Below are 22,860 nucleotides of genomic sequence, written 5' to 3'. Positions count from 1 at the left end.
TGTATGGATGCAAGAGTTGGACCATAAAGAAGGCTTAGTGACAAAGAGCTGACGGTTTTCAATTGTGGTGTTGGAGAAGACTTGAAGTCCCTTGGACTGCAAGGAGATCAAACCAGTCAATCCTAAAGGAAACCAACCCTGAATATTCACTGGAAGGACTCATACTGAAGCTGAAACTTCAATATTTTGGCCACCTGATGTGAAGAGTTGACTCATTGGAAAAGACCCTGATGCTGAGAAAGACTGAAGGCAGGAGGAGAAGGGGACAACAGAGGATGAGATGGTTGGACGGCATCACCAACTCAATGAACATGAGTCTGAGCGAGCTGCGGGTGACAGTGAAGGACAGCGAAGCCTGGTGTGCTGCAGTCCATAGGGTCACAAAGAGTCGGACACGACTGAGCGACTGAAAACAAGATCCTAACCGTTAGAAAAGCAGGTAAATTCTATTTAGCACAAACACAACTGCTATGCTCATCAAAACTATGCAAGAGAGAATAAAGGAAGAACATCAGGACCATGGGGTTCAAAGAAGGATTCCTACGAAAGGAAACACTTGAGAAAAGCCCTGAAGACCAACGGGAATTAGTCAATCAGATAAGGGTAATAAGACACTATTTTAGGAAAAGCATACACTAACCCTGAAGCTTACAAGGCAGGGTAAACCAGAGGCACTAAGGAGCTTAGTTCAGTGCAAAAATGTATACAAGGGCCAGATCAGGAAAAACACTGTGGGCAAAGCAAAAGTGTTCACATATTATACGAAAGGAAATGGGAAACAATAAAGACATCCTACATCTTAGAGCATGGCTTAGAGCATCTCTCTGGCAAACAGAGGATGATGGCTTTATATTAGCAAAGAAGACAATTTAAAGATGTAGAGAGGGAAAAGAGAGAGGTGGCTAAAGCAAAGTCTTTCTCAAAGAAGTTCAGTCAGAAAGTGCAAAGGAAAAGGGGTGCTTTTATCACTCAAATGTGTGTGTGTGTGGAATGGATTAAGGACAGATTCTGTTAAATTTCTAGATTAAAAGCAAGAAATAAAAGTGTTCCCATCAAAAGGAAGACACAAGTTCCTCTACTAAGAAGAAACAATAAGCTGGTAAATCTTGAGAGAACAGTGAATGTAAGAGCTGCTAAAGATGAATGCTCAAACCACCGCACAATTGCACTCATCTCACACGCTAGCAAAGTAATGCTCAAAGTTCTCCAAGCCAGGCTTCAATAACACGTGAATCATGAACTTCCAGATGTTCACGCTGGTTTTAGAAAAGGCAGAGGAACCAGAGATCAAATTGCCAACATCCGCTGATCATGAAAAAAGCAAAAGAGTTCCAGAAAAACATCTATTTCTGCTTTACTGACTATGCCAAACTTTTGACTGTGTCGATCACCACAAACTGTGGAAAATTCTGAAAGAGATGGGAATATCAGACCACCTGACCTGCCTCTTGAGAAACTAGTACGCAGGTCAGCAAGCAACAGTTAGAACTGGACATGGAACAACAGACTGGTTCCAAATAGGAAAAGGAGTACATCAAGGTTATATACTGTCACCCTGCTTATTTTACTTCTATGCAGAGTACATCATGAAAAACGCTGGGCTGTATAAAGCACAAGCTGGAATCAAGATTGCCGGGAGAAACATCAATAACCTCAGATATGCAGATGACACCACCCTTATGGCAGAAAGTGAAGAGGAACTAAAGAGCCTCTTGATGAAAGTGAAAAGGAGAGTGAAAAAGTTGGCTTAAAGCTCAACAATCAGAAAACTAACATCATGGCATCCAGTCCCATCACTTCATGGCAAACAGATGGGGAAACAGTGGAAACAGTGTCAGACTTTATTTTGGGGGCTCCAAAATCACTGCAGATGGTGATTGCCATGAAATTAAAAGATGCTTACTCCTTGGAAGGAAAATTATGACCAACCTAGACAGCATATTAAAAAGCAGAGACATTACTTTGTCAACAGAGGTCCATCTAGTCAAGGCTATGGTTTTTCCAGTAGTCATTTATGGATGTGAGAGTTGGACTGTGAAGAAAGCTGAGCGCTGAATTGATGCTTTTGAACTATGGTGTTGGAGAAGACTCTTGAGAGTCCCTTAGACTGCAAGGAGATCCAACCAGTCCATCCTAAAGGAAATCAGTCCTGAATATTCATTGGAAGGACTGATGTTGAAGCTGAAACTCCCAACACTTTGGCCACCTGATGCAAAGAGCTGACTCATTTGAAAAGACCTTGATATTGGGAAAGACTGAGGGCAGGAGAAGAAGGGGATGACAAAGGATGAGATGGTTGGGTGGCATCACCGACTCAATGGACATGAGTTTTGGTAAACTCCGGGAGTTGGTGATGGATGGGGAGGCCTGGCGTGCTGCAGTCCATGGGGTCACAAAGAGTCGGACATGACTGAGTGACTGAACTGAACTGAAAGATAGTAAGATAACCTGACTGAGTCTTGAAAAAACTGCTTTGCATCAAGAATCCCACCAATCCGTTTCACCAAACAAGTGTGTAACTTTTCCTGAAGGGCTCTGTAGCCCAGATAAGAGATAGAAATATAGAAGACTATACAAATACAGTCAAGATTCTACAGAACAGGTGCTGTGGAAGGAAAATGGAGGTCTTCAGAAGAGAAATGATGATGTAAAATTAGAAGCAGGCATTACACATAATAGCCAAGAAGTGGAAACAACCCGAATGTCAATCAATGGATGAAAAGACAAATACGGTACATCCATACAACAGCATATTATTCAGCCATTAAAAAGGAAATACTAAAGATGTTACAACATAGACAGATGAATTTTTAAAACATTATGTTAAGTGAAAAGAGTCAGCCACAAAAGGTCAAATATTGTATGATACCATTTATATGAAATGTATAAGAATAGGTAAATCCATAGAGACAGAATGTTAATCAATGGTTGCCAGAGTATACAGGGAGAGGGAAATCGGAAGTGACTGCTAATGTGTACAGAGTTTCTTATTAGGGTAAGAGAAACGTTCTGAAATTAAGTAGTGGCAACAGTTGTACACACTGTGAATGTACTAAAAACCACTGAGTTGCAAACTTTAAAATGGTAGATTTTATATTAGGTGAATTTAATCTTAATTTAAAATTTATTTTTTAAAAAGTACCCTGAATAAAAAAGAGCTCTAGAAGTGGACAGACTTAAAAGATTAGAGATCTAGATAAACCTGAAAAACAGAAGCAGGAGGAGTCCAAGATGAGAACTGAAAGACCAGAGACTCCCATCAGGAAGTAAGGTATCAAAGATTATTCCAGTTTCAGAGGTTACAACTTTGAGCAACAAGGCATAGCATCTGGCCAGTGAAACAGGTACCAGAATTAAAATAAGGTCACTATCACAGGAGCTGGAGAGAAAATGAATGTGTCATATAGCTGAATCAAATACATACTGCAGTTATTTGGGAGAAGGACTGACTTGGAGATAGATAAATACTTTGCCAGCTGTCAAAAGTCCTTATTAGATGACAGTGAAGATAGCTGTAACTAAATCACATAACATAATCTACAAAGAGAGAAGATTTTTACCTAACAGCAAAACGAGGGGATTTTTCCTGTTAAAGACAATCTGTCTTCAAGATAGACCGAAATTTGTTGAAGAGACATCACCAACATTAACGTTCATTTAGAACTTACCATGTGCCAAAGCACTTAACATGTATTAACACATCTTATTCACATAATAACCCTATGAGACAAATACTCTTATTTTTCCCATTTTGGAGACGAAGAAACTCAGACATAGGAAGGTTTAAGAACTTGCCCAAGGCCCATATGGCTTAGCGAGTGGTAGAGCCTGACTCGTATATGGGCAGCGTTGTTCCAGGCTTTGTGTTCTTTCCTATTAGACTACGTTATAAACCAAATATTACCATAATATTATAATAATTTCAATGGAAGTATAATTTTAAAATGTAAAAAATGTAAAAATGCAAGAAATAATGTAATATCTGGGGAAAAAAAACCTAAGTTTGATAGTACTTGAGCTGTAATTTAAAGGGTATCTACTTAAAAAAGAGCAAGCCATTTCAATGAGAAGATTAAACAGATGTGGAAATTATACCTAGATGGCAACTATGATGCTCCGTGATGTTGCCAATGCCAGAATACCAGGCAGAATGGATAAATAATTGGACCTAGTCAAATAATGCCATTCATTCATGGAGCATTACTCATTAGAAAGAGTATAACTACTAATGGCATATATTTACAAGCAAAACAAATATAAGCTAAGTCAGCAAACTAGTTAAACCTGTCGCTGCCATGATTTGCAATGATATTACAGGTACAACTTGCCCTGCACAAAGTTATGAAATCACTAAACTAGCCTGAGATAATCCTTCCCCTCCACTAATGCCACCACCTTCAATAACAACCAGTTCTTGCTCCTCACAGGCCTCTTCTCTAATTGTTGCTCCTGCTGCTGCTAAGTCACTTCAGTCATGTCTGACTCTGTGAGACCCCAAAGACGGAAGCCTACCAGGCTCCCCCATCCCTGGGATTCTCCAAGCAAGAACACTGGAGTGGGTTGCCATTTCCTTCTCCAATGCATGAAAGTGAAAAGTGAAAGTGAAGTCGCTCAGTCGTGTCCGACTCTTAGCGACCCCATGGACTGCAGCCCACCAGGCTCCTCCGTCCATGGGATTCTCTAGGCAAGAGTACTGGAGTGGGGTGCCATTGCCTTCTCCTAACTGTACTTCCTCATAATTCTAGAGTAAAAATGATCAATGATAGCTTAAGAATTTGGGTAAGGGACATTATATAAGGGATCAAGGTCTTAAAGTAGAGAAATATATTTTAAAAAGTGTCAAAGTTTTCATGATGTCCTTACTGGCCCAACTCTGTTGATGTTGTTTAGTTGCTCAGTTGTGTCTGATTCTTTTGCAACTCCACGAACTATAACCCACCAGGCTCCTCTGTCCATGGGATTTCCCAGGCAAAATACTGGAGTAGGTTGCCATTTCCTTCTCCAGGGGATCTTCCCAACCCAGGGGTTGAACCGGCATCTCCTGCTTGGCAGGAAGATTCTTTACCACTGAGCCACCTGGAAAGCCCTACTACAGACTCCAGAAAGGGTTTGGAGCTCTTAGTACTGAATAGCAATCCTTTGACAACTTGCTTTAGATTTGAGTTTTTTCGTTTAAGATTCTACCAGTCTCTCAACCCCAACCAAATGATATAAAGGGGTGAAAACAAAAGACAGCTGCTCATAAAAGCAAAATCATTAACAAAAATACTGTAAGAGGAGTCTGTTTAGATACTTTAAATTCTGAGGTCCCCCCTGACACACAGTGTTTTGTTTGATTTAGATGCAAATCTACCCAGAGAAAATGGATACCCTGATTGTACTACTCTGTGATTCTTTTTTAAAAAAAGAAAGAAAGAAAGAAACTTTATCCTTCTATATATTCTTTCATACATCTACCAGAAAATCAAAGCTACATCTTCTGCTATCTACCTTAAGAGTTTAAAAACTTTGTTTCATAGAGTCCTCAAAAATAAACGTAATACATCAGGGTAAAATAATAATAATGATGACAACAGTAACAATGATCCCATATACATAATTTTAAATAGAAAATAACATTTCTGAAAATAATATCTTTACCAAAAATTCTAACATTTGTTTTTAAAAACACTTGCCTGAAGTTTGCTAGGGTTCCTCAGAAAACTTTCAGGTAGCATGTGCCCCTCAACGTAGACCCAGGAGTACAGCAGTGCCCAAGAAGAGCACTGAACTAAAAATAAAACAGATGGAATTCTAACCCTGGCTCTGGCTTTTCTAGCTCTGTGATTTGAACCAACTCCTCTTTACTTTCGGGGCTTTGCTACTGTCATCTAGAAAATGGAAATAATCCACTTGCCCCACCTACCTCACAGGACTATTATAAAAATCCCAAACATACTATGTATCAAAGTGCTTTGAAAATTACAGAGTACTGCACAAAAATAACTTATTACTAAACATTTTCTGAAATTATTTTGTCTTACATATTTAACTAATAGCTACTGCTTTATATATTTTCTATACTATTTACATTATATATACATATTTCATGATTTCAAAACATTTGAAAATCTTCAGTCTAATTAATATATCTTACATCACTGATATTCAGAGTGCAGTCTATTCAACAGCATTGGTGTCACCTAAAATCTGGCTAGACAAACAGAATCTCAGATACCAAGACTTACTGAATCTGGATCTGTATTTTCACAAGAACCCCACATATTCCTATGCACAGTAACATTTGATAAGCACTGCTTTCCAAAACAATTCCATTTACAATAATAAGTAAATAAACAGAAAATTATCTTCAGAAACGGTATTTCAAATAAACACGTTTAGTCTCTAGAAATTTTAACAATCAACAATGGTTACTTAAAATCAGAAGCCATGTCTTATTCATTCTTATATTTCTGTTATACAACAGGTAACGTTTCTGAGATAGAGGCAAAAAAAAAAAAAGATTACCAATAATTAACACAGAAGATAGGAATCAATGTATATTTACCCTTGTGTAGAGTATGACAATTTAATATTAACTATTAAATAAATACATATTCAGTATTTCTGGCATTAGCTTTAAAAATGGAATGAGTATTAAAATTTTTATATTTGAACATAGCCAAACCCAAATATACAACCAAGAATGGTTAGGTTATGTATGCTATCCATTAAGCAACAAAAAGTTATACTGCCATCTTTTTGATGGAGAAGGAAACAAACTTCCAACAGTATAAAAGATGTCTAGTCAGACAGGGTTCAAATTCTCACTCTGGCATTTAGATTAAATTTTCAACCAACTACTTAACATCTCTAGCCTCAACTTCTGTATGTGTAAAATCGGGAAAATATCAGCATTTACCTTCATGGATATAAAAGAAATCACAGAACCCATCTGGCACTGTAGGCACAAATCAGTATGCAAAACAGGAATTACTGTTTTAAAAAGTTGAAGTAAAATTTACCTTATCAAGTTTCAGTTCCAATTCTGCCACATCTCCTTCCACTTCTTCCAAGGCAGCCCTAGAAAAATTAAACAAAAGTAAGTTATTTTTGTTTAAATGTACACTTTACTCTTGAAAAGTAACTCCAAGTGAAAAAATAGGTATGAATGCTTAAACACTACACTTCATGTAAAGTATTAATTCCCTTAGAACACAGTATGAATATTTCATAATCATGTGCCTCAACAGATGATAAATTATTGTTTAAGGTAATGAGAGAACACAAGCTAATTTACTCAAAGTATTCATACTCTTCAAATTAATAACACCAGTTAGAACTATTTAGCATTAGGTTTTTTAAAACAAGCAAGAAATTTTAAAAGTTGAGCCTAACAAAACTTGTATTTCTATTTCATGTAATCAAACAGCAAAGCATTGTTGGCAACAAAAATAAAGGCTTTTACTTTTAGAAATAGTCCAGAAAGATATTTATTGCCCTTATTTAATACACCATTTTGTTTCCAATGTATTTTTAAAGAAATCAGCAGATTCTTTTCCCCTAGGAATGACAAAATTCTAACACTAACGTAGTACTTGATACACGCTGTATGGCAACATTTCCAAAATTGGAAATTAAGGGATGAAGAAAAGCAGCAACTAAAACTTTTTAACGATAGCAAGATTTTATACTTAAGATTCTGTATACTTAAGAAGGTGACAGAGGATGAGATGGTTGGACGACATCATCAACTCAACTGGACCTGAGTCTGAGCAAGCTCTGGGAGATCGGGAAGGACGGGGAAGCCTGGCGTGCTGCAGTCCATGGGGTCGCAAAGAGTCAGACACAAATGAGTGACTGAACAACAACAACAATACTGAAGAGTAAAAAACTGTTATTCAAATTAAAAAGTGCTATTCAGCTACTTTAAGCTATCAGTTTAATTTTCAGAAAACTACTCAATTAACTAGCAACTTCACAATATCTGTTTTTTCATTTACCAAAATTTGTTTCAAATGGGTAACAGTGGGGGAGTAGTGACCCAAAACCCCGTTATGAACGCTGGGCAACAATTCTCAGTGTTAAGAAGAGAAAAACAGCTAAGATATAAGCTCTACTTCTAAAAGTACCCACTTAACCTCTGTGTGGCCTCTTGAATGACCATTATCATCAGATTGTGGTTCTACTTTTCTGCACACATGCTCAGTTGCTAGTGATCTCCAACTCTTTACAATCCCGTGGACTGTAGCCCACCAGGCCCCTCTGTCCAAAGGATTCCCCCATCAAGAATACTGGAGTGAGTTGCCACTCCCCTCTCCAGGGACTATTCCTGACCCAGGAATGGAACCCATGTCTCTTAACGTCTCCTGCACTGGCAGGCAAATTCTTCACTGCTGAGCCACCTGGGAAGTCCTTCTAATTCTCTATCTGGCAACATTTACTGAAAAAAAATTTAATTGCCAAAATAAGAAAATTATGTAACTATAAATTAGGAAAGAAACGCCAATTTTATAAAATGAAATATCCTAGCATACAGTTCAAGAAAACAAAAGGCGCTATACTTACACAGCACAGAAAGACAAATGCTTCTCTCAAACTAAAAAGTTCATCACTTTCTGCAGCAGTTTTTCAAATGACACATTGTTCCCTTAGCCTAGATAACATTTCCCCTTCACATTAACCATCATCTCTTCCGCTCAGTTCAGTCGCTCAGTCGTGTCCGACTCTTTGTGACCCCATGAACTGCAGTACGCCAGGCCTCCATGTCCATCACCAACTCCCAGAGTTCACTCAAACTTACGTCCGTCAAGTCAGTGATGCCATCCAGCCATCTCATCCTCTGTCATCCCCTTCTCCTCCTGCCCCCAATCCCTCCCAGCATCAGAGTCTTTTCCAATGAGTAGACACTTCGCATGAAGTGGCCAAAGTACTGGAATTTCAGCTTTAGCATCATTCCTTCCAAAGAAATCCCAGGGCTGATCTCCTTCAGAATGGACTGGTTGGATCTCCTTGCAGTCCAAGGGACTCACAAGAGTTTTCTCCAACACCACAGTTCAAAAGCATCAATTCTTCGGCACTCAGCTTTCTTCACAGTCCAACTCTAACATCCATACACGACCACTGGAAAAACCATAGCCTTGACTAGACAGACCTTTGTTGGCAAAGTAATGTCTCTTCCTTTCAACATGCTATCTAGGTTGGTCATAATTTTCCTTCCAAGGAGTAAGCGTCTTTTAATTTCATGACTGCAATCACCATCTGCAGTGATTTTGGAGCCCAAAAAAATAAAGTCTGTCACTGTTTGCACTGTTTCCCCATCTATTTCCCATGAAGTGATGGGACCAGATGCCATGATCTTAGTGTTCTGAACGTTGAGCTTTAAGCCAACTTTTTCACTCTCCTCTTTCATCAAGAGGCTTTTTAGTTCTTCACTTTCTGCCATAAGGGTGGTGTCATCTGCATATCTGAGGTTACTGGTATTTCTCCCAGCAATCTTGATTCCACCTTGTGCTTCTTCCGGCCCAGCGTTTCTCATGATGTATTCTGCACAGAAGTTAAATCAGCAGGGTGACAATATACAGCCTTGACATACTCCTTTTCCTATTTGGAACCAGTCTGTTATTCCATATCCAGTTCTAACTGTTGCTTCCTGACCTGCGTACAAGTTTCTCAAGAGGCAGGTCAGGTGGTCTGGTCTTCCCATCTCTTTCAGAATTTTCCACAGTTTCTTGTGATCCACACAGTCAAAGGCTTTGGCATGGTCAATAAAGCAGAAATAGATGTTTTTCTGGAACTCTCTTGCTTTTCCCATGATCCAGTGGATGTTGGCAATTTGATCTCTGGTTCCTCCGCCTTTTCTAAAGCCAGCTTGAACATCTGGAAGTTCACGGTTCACATACTGCTGAAGACTGGCTTGGAGGATTTTGAGCATTACTTTACTAGCATGTGAGATGAGTGCAATTGTGTGGTAGTTTGAGTATTCTTTGGCATTGCCTTTCTTTGGGACTGGAATGAAAACTGACCTTTTCCAGTTCTGTGGCCACTGCTGAGTTTTCAAAATTTGCTGGCATACTGAATGCAGCACTTTCACAGCATCATCTTTTAAGATTTGAAATAGCTCAACTGGAATTCCATCACCTCCACTAGCTTTGTTCGTAGTGATGCTTTCTAAGGCCCACTTGACTTCACATCTAGATGAGTGATCACACTATCATGATTATCCTGGTCGTGAAGATCTCTTTTGTACAGTTCTTCTGTGTATTCTTGCCACCTCTTCTTAATACCTTCTGCTTCTTTTAGGTCCGTATCATTTCTGTCCTTTATCGAGCCCATTGTTGCATGAAATGTTCCCCTGGTATCTCTAATTTTCTTGAAGAGATTTCTAGTCTTTCCCATTCTGTTGTTTTCCTCTATTTCTTTGCATTGATCGCTGAGGAAGGCTTTCTTATCTCTCCTTGCTATTCTTTGGAACTCCGCATTCAGATGCTTATATCTTTCCTTTTCTCCTTTGCTTTTTGCCTCTCTTCTTTTCACAGCTATTTGAAAGGCCTCCCTAGACAGCCATTTTGCTTTTTTGCATTTTTTTCCCATGGGGATGGTCTTGATCCCTGTCTCTTATACAATGTCACGAACCTCCATCCATAGTTCATCAGGCACTCTATCTATCAGATCTAGGCCCTTAAATCTATTTCCCACTTCCACTGTATAATCATAAAGGATTTGATTTAGGTCATACCTGAATTGTCTAGTGGTTTTCCCTACTTTCTTCAGTTTAAGTCTGAATTTGGCAATAAGCAGTTCATGATCTGAGCCACAGTCAGCTCCCGGTCTTGTTTTTGCTGACTCTATAGAGCTTCTCCATCTTTGGCTGCAAAGAATATAGTCAATCTGATGTTGGTGTTGACCATCTGGTGATGTCCATGTGTAGAGTCTTCTCTTGTGTTGCTGGAAGAGGTGTTTACTATGACCACTGCATTCTCTTGGCAAAACTCTACTAGCCTTTGCCCTGATTCATCTCTTCACCTGCCTCTATGTTACTCATCATTTAAACAATTCAGAAAATAAAGCATATTAGTTCAAGGATATCTATTTTTTGTAAACAGGTTGAAAACCTACATCCCCAGCAATAAGAAATAATATAAATAAATGGTAGGATCCCATCCCATCACAGAGGTATAAGGTTTTTAAATGAGATTGATCTGTATCTACTGACATGGAAACATGTACATTACAGAGTATCACAAGGGAGGAAAAGTAATTTACAAAATTATATATAGCGTGAGTCCAATTTCTTTGCAGGGAGGCCTATTGGTATATGCATAAGAAAAAAATCTGGAAGCATATTTACCAGTCTGCTAACTATAACTCTGAAGAATGGGGATCGGAGAGCAGAAAGTGAAAAAAGGGATTTACACTCTTTATGCTTACACCTCCAGACTGTTTTAGCATTCTCAATGATTTTAACTAGCATTTTAAAGTTGATAAGGGGGGGAAGTTCCGACATCCCCTTCCCAGGAGGTGTGTCCTCTTGGTGCCTCCGTCTACTTCTCTCACTAGTCTAAGCTCCCGGCAGCGGTACAGACATTCGAAATGTCTGCTGAATCAAAAAAGAAACTCCACAATTAATTACTGTCAGAACCTTTCTTCATTTACACTTTTTTTTTGGCCTCACCATATGGCTTCCAGGATCTTTAGTTCCCTAACCAAGGTATGAACCCAGGCCCCCAGCAGTGGAAGCATGAGGGCCTAACCACTGGACCACCAGGGTATTCTCTCTCCGTTTATACTTTTAACCTTCATTTATTTTAGCTTGATTCAATCTTCAACTTTAAGAAAATTACCTAAAATAATCAGCTTTAGATCTGATTTTATCATTGGTTTCTACTCAACATACAGTTTGACAGAAACTTCATGTACATTCCTCAATTTTATTTCATTGTAGAATTCTATGAATTTACTTGTGAAACACTTTTAAACACCCTTCTTTAAAGAGGTAAAAGTTATGTACAAAAATAAGAGAGAAAATGTGTTTTGCCTATCATTTCAAAATAAAGCCCTTTGCAATCACATATTCAAAGAATAAAAGGTTATCATGAAGGTTTCTTCAACATTTCACCTTCTCTAAGGAAAAAAATCTCTGTCCTTGGTTATCTAAGATGTGTTTGTGAAAACTTGTAGCAATAAGTAAATAGTCAGTATCTAAGGCAGCCTGATAAGTTGCTGTATATCCTTACTATAAAAAAGCAAAATATATGGAAAGAACATGATCTGGGTTCAAATTCTGTCCTACCACTCATATTTAAGGCTAAGGTATTTTATCTGTTTTTTTCATCTGTAAACTGAGGAAAGAAATACCTGTTTAAAATAAAGGTTAAGTAAAGGTTAAAGGAGGGATTGTCCATATCACCGGCCACAGTACATATGTCATCACAAAAAAACTCTATCCATAACAACTTCCTTTTCTGCCTTCCCTTCCCTGAATTCTGAGGTGAATTTTACCTTCTTATTACTTCTACTCATAATGCAAGTGAATCATTCTGGAACATATCTTTACTATACAAATGAATAAGTAAAACAATCTACACAACAATCCTTCAAATAGTGAAAGACAGACATTATTCCTTTTCAACTCTCTCAAATACTTATTGAGCATATGAAAGTGAAAGCGAAAGCCACTCAGTCATGTCCAACTCTTTGGGACCCCATGGACTATATATACAGTCCTTGGAATTCTCCAGGCAAGAATACTGGAGTGGGTTGCCATTTCCTTCTCCAGGGGATCTTCCCAACCCAGGGATGGAACCCAGGTCTCCCGCATTGCAGGCAGATGCTTTAACCTCTGAGCCAACAGGGAAGCCCAAAAGAAAGTGAAAGTGAAGTCACTCAGTCGTGTCCGACTCTTTGTGATCCCGTGGACTGCAGCCCACCAGGATCCTCTGTCCATGGGATTCTCCAGGCAAGAATACTGGAGTGGGTTGCCATTTCCTTCTCCAGGGGATCTTCCCGACCCAGGAATCGAACCCAGGTCTCCCGCATTGGAGCCAGACACAGGCAGTCAGCAAATGACAGCCTATCAGACAATGTGGCCCTTAACCTAACATCACACAAACAGTAAGCTAAAAATTTTTGCTTTTTTAAACGGTTGAAAAAGACAAAAGAAAAATAATATTAATGACTTATGGAAATCATATTCCAGTGTCCATAAATAAAGTTTTATGCAAACACAGTCAAGCTCATCCACTGACATACTGCCTATGTAAGCTTTCACATCCTACTGGCAGAGTTGAATACCAGGAGAGAGAACATATGGTCTAAACAGCTTAGAATATTTACTACTACCTGACCCTTTATGGAAAGTTTACTGACTCCTCACTATAAATATCAAATGCAAGAACATGGACAAAAATGCTTTTTAATATATGAATGACATCAGTTCAATTCAGTTGCTCAGTTGTGTCCCACTCTTTGTGACCCCATGGACTACAGCACACCAGGCTTCCCTGTCCATCACCAACTCCCGGAGCTTGCTCAAACTCACGTCCATCACATCGGTGATGCCATCCAGCCATCTCTTCCTCTGTTGTCCCCTTCTCCTCCTGCCTTCAACCTTTCCCAGCATCAGGAACTTTCTTTCCAATGTTCCCATCAGATGACTAAAATACTGGAGCTTCAGCTTCAGCTCTTTCAACAAGTATTCAGGGTTGATATCTCTTAAGATTGACTTTGGTCTCCTTGTCAATCTTATCAAGCAAGGTTTGATCTTTGATCTCCTTGACAAACTTATGAAGCAAGATTTGATCTTTGATCTCCTTATCAATCTTATCAACCTTGTCAAGCAAGGTTTGAACTCCTTGCTGTCCAAGGGACTTTCAGGAGTCTTCTCCAGAACCACAGTTCAAAGGCATCGATTATTTCACACTCTGCCTTTTTTATAGTCCAGCTCTCACAACCATACATGACCACTGGGAAGACCACACCCTTGACTATACAGACCTTCATTGGCAGAGTAATGTCTCTGTTTTTCAACATACTGTCCAGGTTTGTCATAGCTCTTCTGACAAGAAGCAATCGTCTTCTGATTTCATGGTTGCAGTCACCATCCACAGCTATTTTAAAGCTCAAGAAGAGGAAATCTGTCACTGCTTCCACATTTTCCCCTTCTATTTGCCATGAAGTAATGTGGCGGGATGCCATGATCTTAGTTTTTTTAATATTTAGTTTTAAGCTGGCTCTTTCACTCTCCTCCTTTACCCTCATCAAGAGGCTCTTTAGTTCCTCTTTGCTTTCTGCCATTGGAATGGTGCTATCCACATATCTGTGGTTCTTGATGTTTCTTCCACCCATCTTGATTCCAGCTTGTAACTCATCCAGCCCAGCATTTCTCATTTTGTGCACAGTGTATAGGTTAAGCAAACAGGGTGACAGCAGACAGCCCTGTCGTATTCCTTTCTTGCTTCTTGACCCACATACAGGTTTTTCAGGAGACAGATAAGATGATACGGTATTTCCATCTCTTGAGAGCTTTCCACAGTTTAATAATGATCCACATAGTCAAAGGCTTTAGCATAGTCAATGAAACAGAGGTAGATGTTTTTCTGGACTTCCCTTGCCTTCTCTATGATCCAGCGAATGTTAGCAATTTGATCTCTGGTTCCTCTGCCTTTTCTAAACCCAACAGGGACATCTGGAAGTTCTCAGTTCACATAATGCTGAAGCCCAGCATGCAAGATTTTCAATGACCTTACTAGCTTGGGAGATGAGTGCAATTATCTGATGGTTCGAACATTCTTTAGTACTACCCTTCTTGGGAACTGGAATGAGGATTGACCTTTTCCAGTCCTGTGGCCACTGCTGGGTCTTCCAGATTTGCTGACATACTGAATGCAACACTTTGGTGTCATCATCCTTTAGGGTTCTGAATTGCTCTGTACAGCAAAGTAATTCAGTTATATATATTCTGTTCTTTTCCCATTATGGTTTTAACAGGTTATAGGCTTCCCTGGTGGCTCAGACAGTAAAGAATCTGCCTGCAATGAAGGAGACCCAGGGTCAGTCCCTGCTCGGGAAGACCCCTTGGAGAATGGAATGGCTACCCACTCCAGTGGCTACCCCACTGAAGAATTACATGGAGAAAAGGAGGCTGGCAGGCTACAGTCCATAGGGTTGCAGAGTCAAGCACGATTGAGCAATTAACATACATACATATGCTATACAGTGGGATGCTGCTGTTTGAATCACTGTATTTTTAATAATAACGTCATTCTTTTATCTATTCATGTGTCACAGTTTTTTATGATCAACTCACAAAAGAGTAAACTAAAAATAAAAACATAAAACTAGAATGGGAAAAAATACAGCAGCAAGTATTAACGCTGAGACATTTCTAGTCACATGGTGATCACTTTGGGCTGTGAATTAAATAAAGCTCTATGAAAAGCACAAAAATAGAACTCTCCACCCAGATAATTGCATATCTCTGATGTAGAAATAACCTTTTTTTGTTTTTGTTTGTTTTTTATTGAAGTACAGCTGATTTACAATAAATTTTTTAAACCACTGTTTTTATGAGTTTATCCATAAAAATAACTAAATAGTATGTGTGACATGAGTATTGCATAGAAAATTGTTTGAAAGAAACAGGAAGAGTAATAAAAAAAAATTACCCATCCATTTGAGATCCTTTCAAAAAAAAAACAAAAACACATTCACTTCAGCTTTGGCAGTATGCTTAATAGGGAATTTATAATCTAAGATTAGGTCACATGATGATGCAACCTAAAATGCAACTATGGAGTGTTCAAGATCACTTGTTAAGCACATAAATATCCTCAAAGCATTAAACATGGATTTGAGGCTCTGTCATAACTACCTCCTAAAGAATTATGAAAGAGATCAAATAAAAAACTGTAATGTATAGAATTTGAAACATTTATGTTCCTTGTTTTATATAATATATATATATGCCTTAAAAGCTGCATATAAATTGAATAACCATTTACTCAGAGGAGTTGCCTATATGCCTAGCATGACCTACCATTCCCAATCAATTCTTCTCAGCTCAACAGCTTTGCTCACCGTGGGCAGTACTGGGCTATTCTTTGCAAAGACAGGACAACAGCAGGATGAGGGGATAGCTCACTGGCCCTAGGATAGCCCTATAGCTCAACAGATTAAAACTAGATTACCAAACTATCCACATAATGAGATGGCTCCCTCTGGGTTTCTGACCAGAGAACCCTTTTTAAAAGAAATTCTTCATTAGATTCTTTTGTAATGTGAATTGTTTTGTTCAATAAGTTGAGTCCTTTATAATTGAATCTCTGTAATATCGTTTTTTGTTAAGAGGCACTGGAATGGAGTTTTAAAAACTGTCTGGGTTTGAATCCATATTTTACTTCTTACTACCTACATGACACTGAGTAAGATCTTTGTGTACAAATTTCATCTATAAAACACAGATAATAACAATTATATTCCATAGAGATGTATGAGAATTTTAAAATACATATAAAAACCTTAGCACAAATGTTAGCTATAATTATCTACTCTATTAAAGAAAATACACAGTCTCTTTTCATTTGCATTTTATGGGGCCAAAAGGGAAGAAAGTAGTAATAAGATTAAGCTATTACATATACCCAACAAGAATCTGAAGTGGTTTAAAAATGAGTACAAGTATTTCCCTCATGGTATAGTGGGTAAGAATCTGCCTGCCAAGTAGGGGACAAGAGTTCAATCCCTGGTCTGGGAAGATTCCACATGCCTCAGAGCAACTAAAGCCTGCGGGCCACAAAGACTGGCGTCTGCAAGCCCTTGAACCTGCACACTGTAGCTACTGAGCCTGTGAGCCTCTAGCCTGTGCTCTGCAACAAGGGACATCACCGCAATGAGAAGCCCGTGCATCACAGCCAAGATCAGCCCCACCTCCACCGCAAGAGAAAGCCTACACGCAGCAACGAAGATCCAACGAAACCAAAAACTTGAAAAAAAAACAATAATTTAAAAAATGAGAAGGAGCCAAAAAAAAGTTACAACATACCTATGATTAGCAGGTAAAACAGCAAGTCCAAACTGCTTTAAGAGAAGACACTTCAATACTTTTTACTTCTTACAAAAATTACATAGCAAATAAACACTGGAGTCTTCTCCTAACTTCTTCATAACTTCAATCTAGGCCGCATGACTATATAGTAAAATTTACTTGAAAATCCGCTAGGTTTTCCAAGGTTATTAACATTGGTTCAATCTGACTCTTTTTGTTTTCATTGTTCAGTTGCTAAGTTTTGTCCGACTCTCTGAGACCCCATGTTCCGGAGCCCACCAGGCTTCTCTGTCCTTCACTATCTACCAGAGTTTGCTGAAATTCATGCCCACTGAGTTGATGACACCATCCAATCATCTCATCCTCTATCACCCCCTTCTCCTCCTGCTCAGTCTTTCCCAGCATCAGGGTCCTTGCCAATGAGTCAGCTTTTCACATTAGATGGCCAAAGTATTTGAGCTTCACCTTCGGCATCAGTCCTTCCTATCAACGGTTGACTTCCTTTAGGATTGATTCATTTGATCTCCTTGCCATCCAAGGGACTCTCAAGAGTTTTCTCCAGTACCACAATTTGAAAGCATCAGTTCTTCAGCTCTCAGTCTTCTTCTTTATGGTCCGACTATCACATCCATACATGATCACTGGAAAAAATCATAGCTTTGACTATATGGATTTTGGTGAAGTGATGTCTCCGCCTTTTAATACACTGTCTGAGCTTGTCATAACTTTCAACCCAAGGAGCAAGCATCTTCTAAGTTCATGGCTGCAGTCACTGTTCACAGTGATTCTGAAGCCCGAGAAAATAAAATCTGTCACAGTTTCCATTGTTTCCCCATCTAATTGCCATCAAGTGATGGGACCGGATGCCATGATCTTAGCTTTTTGAATGTTGGCTTTTAAGCCAGCATTTTCACTCTCCTCTTTCACTTCCATCAAGAAGCTCTTTAATTGCTCTTCATTTTCTGCCATACAGATGGTGTCATCTACATATCTGAGGTTATTAATATTTCTCCTGGCAATCCTGATTCCAGCCTGTGCTTCATCCAGCCCGGCACTTCTCATGATGTACTCTGCATATGTTAAATAAGCAAGGTGACAATATTCAGCCTTGATGTACACCTTTCCCAATTTTGAATGAGTCCATTGTTCCATATCCAGTTCTAACTTTTTCTTCTTGACTTGCATACAGGATTCTCAGGAGACAGGTAAGGTGGCATGGTAGTTCAATCTCTTGAAGGATTTTCCACAGTTTGCTATGATCCACACAGTCAAAGGCTTCAGCATAGTGGATGAAGCAGAAGTAGATATTTTTCTCAAATTCTCTTGTTTTTTCTATGATTCAATGGATGTTGGCAATTTGATCTCTGGCTCCTCTGCCTTTTCTAAATTCAGACTGTACATCTCGAAGTTCTCAGTTCACATACTGTTGAAACCTAGCTCAAAGGATTTCGAGCATTACCTTGCTAGCATGTGAAATGAGCACAACTGTACAGAAGTTTGAACCATTCTTTGGCATCATCCTTCTTTGGGACTGGAATGAAAACTGACTTTTTCCAGTGCTGTGGCCACTGCTGAGTTTTCCAAATTTGCTGGCATATTGAGTTCAGCACTTTCACAGCATCATCTTTCAGGATCTGGAGTAGTTCAGCTGGAATTCCATCACCTCCACTAGCTGTGTTCATAGTAATGCTTCCTAAGGCCCACCTGACTTCATACTCCAAAATGCCTGTCTTCACCCTTCTAGGTGAGTGACTGGCTACATCGTTCTGTTATCCGAGTCATTACCACCTGTTATGAACGGCTCTGTGTGTTCTTGACGCATCTTCTCAATCTCTTCTGCTTCTCTCAGGCCATTGCAAGTTCTGTCCCTTTCACTGTTTCCATCTTCGCGTGAAATGTTCCCTTGGTATTTTTTCTTGAAGAGATCTATAGTCTTTCTCATTCTATTATTTTCCTCTATTTCTTTGTACTGTTCACTTAAGAAGACTTTCTTATCTCTCCTTGCTATTCTTTGGAACACTGCATACAGTTGGGGATATAATGCCCTGTCTCCTTTGCCTTTCACATCTCTTATTTTCTCAGCTATTTGTAAGGCCTCCTCAGACAACCATTTTGCCTTCTTGCATTTCTTTTTCTTTGGGATGGTTTTGATCCCTGCTTCCTGTACAATGTTATGAACTTCCATCCACAGTTCTTCAGGCACTCTATCAAATCTAATCCCTTGAATCTATTTGTCACTTCCTCTGTATAATCATAAGGGATTTGATTTAGGTTATACCTGAATGGCCTTGTGGTTTTCTCTGCTAGCCTACAAAGAGGGGAGAACCAAGAACTGCAATCAGTATCAGGGGGATTGAATATATATTACACTATATAGATATATAACATAATAATAATAAAGCCCTGAATGTATATTTATTACACAGTAATTGTAAGCCACTATCACATAATAGTATGTGATAAACCATAAAGCAAAAGAATAGGAAAAAGAACAAATATAACTGAGTCATTCTGTTGTACAGTAGAAATTAAACACAACATTTTAAATTAACTATACTTCAATAAAATTAAATAATAAGCCACCTTTTAAAGAAAAGTCTCTGTCTGTATTTTTTACAAAGTCTCAATGAAATTAAAAGGACATTCTCCAAATTTTGTTATACTAGAAATGTTAACTGCTCCTATCCGCTCAGAGTGGTCAACTAAGCAAACCTGGCAAGTTTCCTGAGAAAGCCAGTCCTGTAATGGAAAAAAGAATAATGGAGAAACAAACTAGAAATGGAAACCACAATTTTAGTCTTTCCACCAACTAACATGAGTCTCTAGAAAGACACTGATTCTCTCCAGGCCTCAACTCTCTCATGCACTAAAAGTGAAGAAAGGACTGACTCACCTTTAATAACACTTCTACATTTTAACATTTTTTTTATTCTGGAATAAGCTTTCAAAAGAAAGCAAGAACCTGGATTTGATTATCTTCTCCCAAGCAGGATTTCCTCCAGACCCTCACTAGCACTTTCAATAGAGTTACACAACAAAAGAAAAAAACATGCAAGCCATGAAAACCCTCCAGAATTCACTCATTCCTTTCAAACACCTCCTCTATATACTACTTAAAAACACAATGAATACAAATGAAAACAATGGTTTGTTTGGGTTTCTTAAGGGTTTTATTCAGCTCCACATCTCAGGGGAAAAAATTGTATCTTCTGTTCACACACGTATCTTTCTGAGAGAGCTCCATTATATTTCATTTTTAAAGAATGAGACACTATTCTGCCATTTCTTAGAGGAAAAAAAAAAAAGAACGTTTTTTTAAAAGATAGTTAAAAGAACATATACCTCCTCTCCTCTCAGGTTCTTCCTAGTTAATACACAGTATCCAAAGTAAAATCATTGAGCCCAAAGAAGAATGTAATTGAAAAGGTTACAGCCAAGATCCAGATCCAGATGTAAGCACTAGGTCCAAGTGAATGAACACCACAGTCTCAAGTCACTACTCAGGTTTCAGTAACCCTATCAGGCAAAGCTCATTATTAAAAAAACAGAGCGGGGGTGCGAGCGTGGGGGCATGGATGACACTCTTAAAATATTATCCAGATCAACCTATACAAAGAATAAGAAGTACAGGATCTTCTGTCCCAAGGATTCCAGATTCCCTCCTTAACAGGGGTACAACTTCAATAATCACTTCCAGAATCTGCTCTGCATAGCAGATAGGAACCATACACAAAGTTATATTTGTATCATGCAGTGGCAAATATTCACTATTACAGGAAACTTGTCAAAGGAAATACTAGTAATGTTTTATCTGGAAATTATTTTTTCCTCACACACATTAAAAATAAATAAATAAACAGACAGCCACATTTCCATTTCACCCCCCAATTTCTTGTCCAGGGAGTTAGCAATATCCAAGCAGGTGCACATCCTACTCCTAACTACAGTAAGAGTTAACTTCATTCTGCTGCTGCTGCTGCTGCCAAGTTGCTTCAGTCGTGTCTGACTCTGTGCGACCCCATAGACGGCAGCCCACCAGGCTCCCCCGTCCCTGGGATTCTCCAGGCAAGAATACTGGAGTGGGTTGCCATTTCCTTCTCCAATGCATGAAAGTGAAAACTGAAAGTGAAGTCGCTCAGTTGCATCCAACTCTTAGCGACGCCATGGACTGCACAGCCCACCAGGCTCCTCCGTCCATACTGTGTCATAAAAAAGGGAGTGTGGAAGAAGGGATGGCCCATCTATTATGCAGGGATCAATAAGTGGTACAGGACTAGATAACAGTCACTTCCAGTTTTCACAGAAGATGTAAAGCTGGAGTGAAGGCACTAGTCATCTAAAGAAAGATAAGGTCACTTTCATGAGGGGAAAAAAAGACGATTAACAAAAAAACTACAGACCTACAGACTATGTAATATTGTCCTCAGATGGGCCCCCAAAAATAAAAGATACAGAAAAAAGTATTTCTGTCTTGATTTCACAACTAACTCAGGCAGGTCTGAGGTCAACAAGAAAAAGTTTTTTTTAAGTTGGCTCTCTACAAAGGCAGTCCAGTCCGAAGAATTCTTATCACTGTAGCAGGTGTTGTCATAATACGGCAATAAAGTAGCTACTATCACTGTTTACAGGATTAAAATCAAATGTTCAACCAAAGCAGTGAAACCACTATGCCCATTATATTAGTAGAGTGTCACAGGCAATTCTTTAGGGAGAAGCAACTCTGTAAACTTCATGGTTCATAGTAGAGAGGGAAGAGCTTCCTATGAGAAAAGAACACTGAGACCGTTATTACTGGCAGCATGAACAAGGAGTTCAAATAAGATGGGACTATCATAGCGAACTCCAGAGAAGGCAATGGCACCCCACTCCAGTACTCTTGCCTGGAAAATCCCATGGACGGAGGAGCCTGGTAGGCTGTAGTCCATGGAGTCGCGAAGAGTCGGACATGACTGAGCGACTTCACTTTCACTTTTCACTTTCATGCACTGGAGAAGGAAAAGGCAATCCACTCCAGTGTTTGCCTGGAGAATCCCAGGGACGGGGGAGCCTGGTGGGAGGCCGCACAAAGTCACACACAACTGAAGCAACTTAGCAGCAGCAGCAGCAGACTCTTCCATTAACCAAAAATAAATTCACTTTAACACATAATTAAAATAACTTTGTATGACATTTTCTCTGTGTTCTACAATTTGCATGGCACCTTTATGCACGATATGGAATATATTATGTTCAGTTAGTCGATCAGTCGTGTCAGACTCTTTGCAACCCCATGGACTGCAACATGCCTGGCCTCCCTGTCCATCACCAATTCCCGCAGTTTACTCAAACTCATGTCCATTGAGTTGGTAATGCCATCGAATCATCTCATCCTCTGTCATCCCCTTCTCCTCCCGCCTTCAATCCTTCCCAGCATCAGTCTTCTCCGATGAGTCAGTTCTTCAAATCAAGTGAGCAAAGTATTGGAGTTTCAGCTTCAGCATCAGTCCTTCCAATGAATATTCAGGACTAATTTCCTTTAGGATGGACTGGTGGGATCTCCTTGCAGTCCAAGGGACTCTCAAGAGTCTTCTCTAACATCACAGTTCAAAGACATCAATTCTTCAGCACTCAGCTTTCTTTAGAGTCCAACTCTCACATCCATACATGACTACTGGAAAAACCACAGCCTTGACTAGACGGACCTTTGTTAGCAAAGTAATATCTCTGCTTTTTAATATGCTGTCTCAGTTCAGTTCAGTTGCTCAGTCGTGTCCCACTCTTTTGAGACCCCATGAATCGCAGCACGCCAGGCCTCCCTGTCCATCACCAACTCCTGGAGTTTACTCAAACTCATGTCC

The 22,860-nt window shown here is 39.2% G+C and overlaps 1 protein-coding gene across 8 annotated transcripts in view; it reads right to left on the bottom strand.

Moving 5' to 3' along the window:
• ACAP2 (ArfGAP with coiled-coil, ankyrin repeat and PH domains 2) overlaps positions 1 to 22,860 on the bottom strand; it is a 165,151-nt gene that overhangs the window by 94,893 nt on the left and 47,398 nt on the right. For all 8 annotated transcript variants that reach the window (XM_027957131.3, XM_042232913.2, XM_042232904.2 and 5 more), the window contains exon 2: positions 7,005 to 7,062. In XM_027957131.3, coding sequence (XP_027812932.1) covers positions 7,005 to 7,062 — 58 coding nt within the window. The remainder of the gene's footprint in view (positions 1 to 7,004; positions 7,063 to 22,860) is intronic.

This window comes from Ovis aries, chromosome 1 (assembly GCF_016772045.2).
Source record: "Ovis aries strain OAR_USU_Benz2616 breed Rambouillet chromosome 1, ARS-UI_Ramb_v3.0, whole genome shotgun sequence".
Lineage (NCBI taxonomy): Eukaryota > Metazoa > Chordata > Mammalia > Artiodactyla > Bovidae > Ovis > Ovis aries.
Note: the sequence above shows the minus strand (reverse complement) of the source record. Positions and strands in the feature narration are given on the sequence as shown.